Source organism: Cucumis sativus, chromosome 1 (genome assembly GCF_000004075.3).
Source record: "Cucumis sativus cultivar 9930 chromosome 1, Cucumber_9930_V3, whole genome shotgun sequence".
Classification (NCBI taxonomy): domain Eukaryota; kingdom Viridiplantae; phylum Streptophyta; class Magnoliopsida; order Cucurbitales; family Cucurbitaceae; genus Cucumis; species Cucumis sativus.
The window spans coordinates 19,655,809-19,663,289 of NC_026655.2; the positions used below are offsets into that span (position 1 = coordinate 19,655,809).

The window sequence follows — 7,481 nt, forward strand, 5'->3', positions numbered from 1 at the left end:
TTTTGGTAGACAGTCATTATCATCTTTATAGTTTATATCATTAATTTCTTACTTTCTATATAATACAATTTAAAAAAAGTTTAGAAATTTTAGATGTTCTTTCAATGGTTTAGAATGAGATTCTCAAAACTTCGATTTAATGTTAGTTAGCAAAATTAGTAATAAGTAAACGTAGAGGTACGATCAACTTATATGACTTGCTAGAAATGACTTTTTAACTTTGTTTTTAAGTTTTTTTTCTTTTTTATCGATGACCCTCTATGGTTAATAATTCAACTCTCACAAACCATATGAAATCTAACGATATAATTTTTAATATGATAGGCTATAATATGCGTTAGTGTACTAATATACAAGGCTAAGCTTAGATTTCACATGTAAAACATCCGAAAGAATGAATCATCTATACAAATAAAAAAGAAAGGTAATAAAAACAGAGGATAAACACAAATCCTAATAATTGTTGTTGTTGTTATTTAATTGGTATAAAATGGAGGATGTGAAACAGTAGTGTGTGTGATGACTGATGAGATTCTTCTTGGGGAAGGAAACTCCATTGGTTCAAAACATTAGGACAACCAAACATGTGATTATGGTTAAAATAGAGATAGCTGATCATATTGTAACATGGTTTCTTTCTAATAAATCTACTCATTTAAAACATTAAAAAATGATGCAACATTATTGTTATAATTATTTTGTTATTTTAATGTCATAACCTTCATCACATTCTAAACTTATAAATCCAATGATGGATTCTGGTATCAACAGTTCTTCCACTCAAAGTATTGGATCGTCTACAACGTTTGAAATATTATGGTTCCTTTTTCTTTTTTTCAAAAATTCAACTTCAAGTGCCGATTTATTTAATTTTGTTTCCTAAATCAACAATTTAAATAAAATAAAACATTCATTGAGAAGAAATAAATATAGTTTTCAATACCAGAAAAACAAAATTAAACTTATAAACAAACTTCAACCTTTTTATCACCAGTTTAGAAGGCAAGCAAAATTTTGAAAATTAGAAGAATATATACTTCAAAATTTTATTTTTGTTAATTCTACCATTGAATCTTCAATCTTAAATCGTGGTATGAATTAGTGAGAAAATAGACAGATAAAAAAGAAAATTAAAATAAAACAAAATGACTACTAAATGAAAAAAAGAACATGTTATCCAATCAAGTCTTGCTCACCTCCCAAATTTTGATACATCTTCGTATTATCAATGAATGATGGAAGGTTTTGTAAAACTTGACAACCAAATGGCAATCTATTTTAATTTTCACATAATGTTCAATGTTAATCAACAGTACTAATCATTGATTAACAACCAACAGAGGACAGTCACTATTTCAATACCAATCGACACAAAAATAATATGATATATATATATAAGAACGAAAATGGGAAGGTTTGCTTCCTCACGAATCATAAGTAGCTCATATATTTGAAATAAGCCCAATTAAGAATACTTCATGTAAACTCAAAGCACTTCCAAGAATGAGCAGGAAAAAGAAAAACCCAAAACAAAATTTGAAGTCCTCAATTTAAAATTAGAACATTCATTGGTAACAATAGGAAGTGAAAGATCAAAATCTACCAAAAATTTCAAGTTTTAAACCAAAACTCTAATCCATTTTCTTTGCTGAGGGGATAGAGAAGGAAGAGATTACATGAATAGATTGGGTTTTGAGGCCTTGTATGTGGTCTTAAGCTTCCTGGTTGGGGGTCTAACTTTCTTGAACACCAAAGGGAATTTGATCTTAGAATCATGGAACTGTTTGGTGCTTTCCCTCTTGCACAGCTTAGCAGGAACGGTTGCAGTCTTGATGATTTGAATGCATGGAGATCTTACCCTGTGCCGAGAAGCCATCTCGGTGTACATTTGTTCCACAGCACCGTTGAGAGTGGTGTCACGATATTCCTTGTACATGTTATGATATCCAGTTCTGCTTTGGTAGCGCAGCCAGATGCCATAGTTCTTAACTTTGGTAGGATTCTTCTCAAAGATCTGCAGGGTAATAAAATTGACAATTTATATTCAGAATGAAGTCAATCTAAAAGGAATTCGACTAAGTACTGCTGCACACAAGGCATTATGCCACAAACTATGCTACAGGATGAGAGATAAACCCAAAACTACCAATCAAACGATCAAAAAGTTTTAAAAGGCAATACTCTTAAATTGTCTTGAGGCGGGGGTAGAGGAGACCCCACCAAAGCTAAACAAAGAGAGCTTTCCAATCACAAATAATCAGCAAAACACACTAGTTACAAAAGAATTTCTTGTGTTAAGATATCCACCAAGGCATGTACAAGGTACAAATGGTAAAAAGGACCAGACAAAAGAGGACTTCTCTTCAAAAGATCTAGTGTTCCTTTCCTTCCAAATGTGCCCAACAAGATAGCTCTAAAGGCACAGTCAGCCATCACTCCAGCTTTCCAGTAGCCGGTCATCAATCTTTTTGAGGAAACAAAGAGATAAACCCAAGCTATTGGCTAGGAAATTCTACACATTATAAGAAAAATTACAATGGATGAAGAGGTGACCTATATCTTCTGCTTCTTTATAAAGAGAGACCACCTTCTAAGCTTCCTTTGGAGTCTATCATCAATATTCAAAATTCTATAAGTCACAGACCACATGAAGACTTTACTTTCTTATAGCTTTTATACCCCTAATTTAAACTCGTCAAGGAAGAAGCCACCTTAGTAGGCTTGGTAGCAAGACTCAAGAAACGCAGAAGGCAAAGCCTTCAAAAGACCACCAAATATGATCAACAGTCTCACTAATCTGCACCGAGCTAAGATTTTCCATAGATCAATCCAACATTGTAATTCTTTATCAAAAAGGCCTCTCTTTATCCAAGTCAGTTTATCATCACAACAGCAATCAGTAATCATTCAATTAAGGAATCTTTGTAGGAAATGAAGCAAATGCTTGGGAAGCATTCTTCAAGGAGGGGTGCTCAATCCAATTTTTTTCCAGAAACGAATGTTCGTACCACACCCAGCTTTAAGTCTTGCGAAACTTGACTCCAATCCAAAAGAACTACACCAAACTGACAAGTACAAAAAGATTGATTAACAAACGCCCAAAAAGATTCATTAAACCTCTCAACCTCTCACACTAGACCTCTCCAACTCTTTAAAAATTCTATAGTACCTCTCAAGAAACACCCTCACAATATAGCAAAATAACAAATCTGCCACAAGACTCATCTTTTATTGCAGAATCTCCTTCACCACATAGCAACCGTCCCTATCACACACCCCAACAATCCCAAACACCCTGAAACAAACTTACAGCTCCACAAGAGATTGTAAAGACCCTCCTCCTGCCAACATGTAGACTCGAATCTACAACGAAGTTCACTATCACTTCTTTCCTGCCACCCCAGCCGATTATTCAAACCTTCCAACTTTCTCAATTCTCTCTCCCCATTCATTTTCTTCAAAAGAGGGATCAACATGCACTTTAATATAAGTGATTTACATAAGAGGACAGATAGAACTCCATCTAACAATATCACCACCAGAAAAGTGGGTATCCTTCCTAAGTGAAATATCACAGATTCTCAATTATCATCAGAAAAGCATGAGCACTTGGATAAAAGCACATTCATTTTAACAGGTCAAGTACTAGCACAAGAAAATCTTGGCTATCTCTACATTTAAAATATCACACAATTGACAACCTTTAAATGAGCTAAATGGACAAACACAATATCTGGGATTCATTTCCCTCTTAACCAGTAACCCTTTCCGTTCAGATAATGGAGAGAGATCACATTTTCAAGAAGCTAATAGTTCGTGAAATAAAATTGAAAGATCATTAGCTTCATACAAAAAACAAGAGTAAAATTCATTATCCTACGTTTGTATACCTCATTAATAGCAAGAACTTGTCCATTGCTCTTCTTAACCTTCTTCAACTTCCTCAAAAAGTACCTGATTAGGAACAATAAGACAAGTTTTGAAAATCTAACAACTCGACCCAAAAGCTAGACTAAACTCAAAATCATTTAGCATTTCCAACGGAAGACTGACCAGAACTTGGACTTAGCTCGGACCTCATTCGTAGCCCAGAGCTTCATTCTGTAAATCTTAGGGTGTTCATCTGATTCAGATGGAAGAGCCCTTCCCACAACCTGATATTGGTGGAACTGCAAAAGAAAAAACAAAACCAAAAAACCAAAGACATCAATTCAACACACCTCGAATCCCCCAGATTTTGGTTCTGAAGAAACTAGGCAACAAAAATGTGGTAAAGAAAAAACATCTCAAATTGCTCGAAAGACAAGAAATATCAAATACACCAACAAGAGAATCACATATTCATTGCCCAAAATCCTGGCAATTCTATGATGAAAGTTGAAAAAATTAATTCTAGCATCAATCATTAGACAAAAAGAAGAAATCAAAGAACAAATTATAAATCTAACCCTAAAAGACACCATCTTGGAGGAAAAGAGAAGCTTGTTGATGTCTCTGTGAACGATCGATCTCTCTTCCCAACTGATTACTGAGGCGCGGGCTTAGGGTTTTGCTTTGTTTATATACCTAGGGATTCGGGTGCAAATATCTTAAATTCATATAATTTCTTTTCTTAATAATTATAATTAATTTTAAAATTCACTTCAACTTTTTTTTAAAAATTAATTAATAAACCCTAACACTAAAGATTGGGAGTAGGACTTAAAAAATAAAAATAAACCAAACCAATAATTTTATTTTGTTTTTTTAGTTTGAAATTAAATTGAATACTTCATTTGAATTTAAAGATGAGTATGGGTTCATATGGATTGTTGATTAGAAAAACATATTAAAACTTAATCAAACCAATAGTGTATATATATAAATCCTTACAAATAAACTCTTTATTGTGTAGTTTGAGTATTCTAGTTATTATTATGATGCATTTGTGATGGTTGTTTAGAAGAAAAAAAAATAAGTAAAAAAATCAAATTTCAAATTATAGAGAAAAAAATAGACCCAATTTTGAAATTAGTAAAAATGACCAATTCAAAATAGGGTGGAAATAAAAAAAATGGAAGAAAAAATAAAATACCAAAAATTGATAACCAAATAAAAACAAATCCAATTTATTCTCGATTGGATGTTGGTTTGGATCCCTTCTTTGTAAAACCAATTGGTTCGGTTTGGTTCTTGGTTCACTTTAAAACCGACAAAACTTAACCCGCTATCAACCCTAATTCAAAGTGGAAAAGTTGAGATTATAAATGTATTTGATGTTAGAGACTAAATAGAAACAAAACCAAATTTAAACTAAATTGATAACATTTGGAATATATAGAATAAATTAAAATTAAACTAATTCATAATTATTAAAGTGGAAGATTTTATTTTAAACTAATTCTTAATTATTAAAAGTAGAAGATTTTGAAATTCAACAAAAGAAAATAAAAATTAGACAAAAAAAAAGAATAGAGACCAAAAATGTTTCTAACTAAATAATTATTTATTTATACAATGCATACATCCCTATAACAAATAACAAAAAAAATATTTTACGACTGGTGTAACAAAATCAAAAGGTGCATGAAGTCGGCTTTTTTTTAAAGAAAATATTTCAGGTTTGCCGTGATATCATTTCTTTCTTCTATTCTTCTACAATTTTTCTTTTCCTTTGCATCATCTTTTCTTCTCTTTTTATGCAATTTTTCTTTTATATTTTTTTGCAAACATGATCTTTATTTTCAATCCATTATAAATTTTGTGTTATTTGGTTCAAGGTCGTGTAACAAATATAAAAGATCTTGAAAAAAAATTGTTGAGATATTGGTACATTATCGTTTAAATTTAAAACAATTATGTAGCCAAATCTAAACGATCTTGGTACAAGATCGTGTATCAGATATATCATGCCTGTGAGTGGCCAATTAATCATGTGACTGAAACATTTTTTATATTTTTCATCGTAAACTTATAAACTTTTTCTGTTTTCAAAATTATTATATATAGTGTAAATATTTTATCGATTTATTTATAATTTTTCAAAAACCACTTCAAACTTGAAAGTAGAAACTAATATTACTCGTTTGAAAAGCAATAGATATATTATTTTTACTAGAGTAAAAAAAAGAAGGAATGCCCTCGTATATAAATTTTGTTTAAGAGAAAAATAAATGTATTGTTAACTTTTATTATTATTTGTGGAAAATTGTACATGGAGGAGTAACAAGTTTATCAAATCAAAGACCAACTTAGCTAGAGGAAGTGACAAGCCTAGGAGTTGTGGGCTAAAGTATAGCATATCCGATGTACTATGTGGATTATAAGCCCAAACTCCAAAACAAATTTGTATACATTTATGATACTATTCAAACTTCCTCAAAACTTACAATCTTAAACTGACTTGATCATAAAACGATTTAGTTCTTGATACGTTACCAATGGCATCAAACCATAAATCTCTTCTAAGTGCGATGAAAGTTAAGTTGGTGTGTACATATATATATAAAACACAATATCATATTTGAATACATGAGATCTTAAGCATATGTAAGTATTGTCAATTAAGTGACATATAGATACTGGCAAATATGTTTAATAATGTATATTCTCTTTTCGTAGGACACAATAATCAAAGAAAATTGATTCAAGAAATTTGTAATAAATTATGTTTGTATGAGAAAAAATTGTGATTGAGAGATAATAATCCAAAAAATAGATTTTAGATTTAAACATGTAATTGACACAATATTCCATTAAGAAAAACCTTCCTTGAATTACTCATGAAATAATTAAAGAAATCAAAAGGTTGGAACATTTCTGTCTCTTAAATTTCAACCTTTTACTTTACATTTGTTTTCTCTATTTTCAAAAATCAGATCATTTAGATTCAAATATTTAAATAAAATTCAATCAACCTGAGTTTAAATTAAACATAATCTAAACATTTGATCTAAGAAGAACGATATTCAATTTTTTAGGTCGCTTTGTTATATTACACTCAACACATGGACTTGCGTTTAAATCAAGTTTTTGACATCAAGAGTTAGGCACGTTGAATTGTTATCTAAAAGTGTAAGTTTGTTGTTTTTGTGTGTTTATGGAGGGGTAGGTGTGAAGTATTAGAATTAGGCTTGTTTGGAGTCTTAGAATTGGTTGTAGGACTCGTTAAATTGGCTTCAAAATGTTACTAAGTATATTTTGTTGTATTTTGTATTTGTGAAGGGATGAGTGTGAGAAGTGAATTGTTACCGAGTGTATGTTTGTTGTCTTTGTGTGTTTGTGGAGTATTCGTTTGCATTACTACTCATTGTAATCAATGTGGCAATCTAATTATTTTGTTCGTGTAGTCATCTAATTTTGTTTAGTCTTATTTTAAATCAATTTATTTGTTAGATTAATTTTTGTTTTAATTCGACTAATTTTTTATTTTGTGATTAACCACTTTTTTTTCTTAAGATTGGGTTTAGATGTTAAATATTTTAATTTATTTTATTATATAT

General features: G+C 30.7%; 1 protein-coding gene across 1 annotated transcript; it reads right to left on the minus strand.

Moving 5' to 3' along the window:
- Positions 1-1,420: 1,420 nt before the first annotated feature.
- On the minus strand, positions 1,421-4,604 carry LOC105434495 (60S ribosomal protein L18a). Its single transcript, XM_031880365.1, has 4 exons — positions 4,449-4,604; positions 4,054-4,169; positions 3,891-3,954; positions 1,421-2,014 (listed from the first exon to the last, which is right to left on the minus strand). Exons 1-4 carry the CDS (start codon positions 4,461-4,463, stop codon positions 1,673-1,675), a joined length of 537 nt encoding a protein of 178 aa, XP_031736225.1. The 5' UTR covers positions 4,464-4,604; the 3' UTR covers positions 1,421-1,672.
- Positions 4,605-7,481: the final 2,877 nt, after the last annotated feature.

Bases quoted from the DNA above. Each gene is read 5' to 3' on its own strand.
- LOC105434495 (XM_031880365.1), bottom strand. The intron at 3,955-4,053 runs GTCAGTCTTCCG...GTTCCTAATCAG, and splicing joins CGAGCTAAGTCCAAGTTCTG to GTACTTTTTGAGGAAGTTGA. The intron at 2,015-3,890 runs GTATACAAACGT...ATTACCCTGCAG, and splicing joins AAGTTCTTGCTATTAATGAG to ATCTTTGAGAAGAATCCTAC.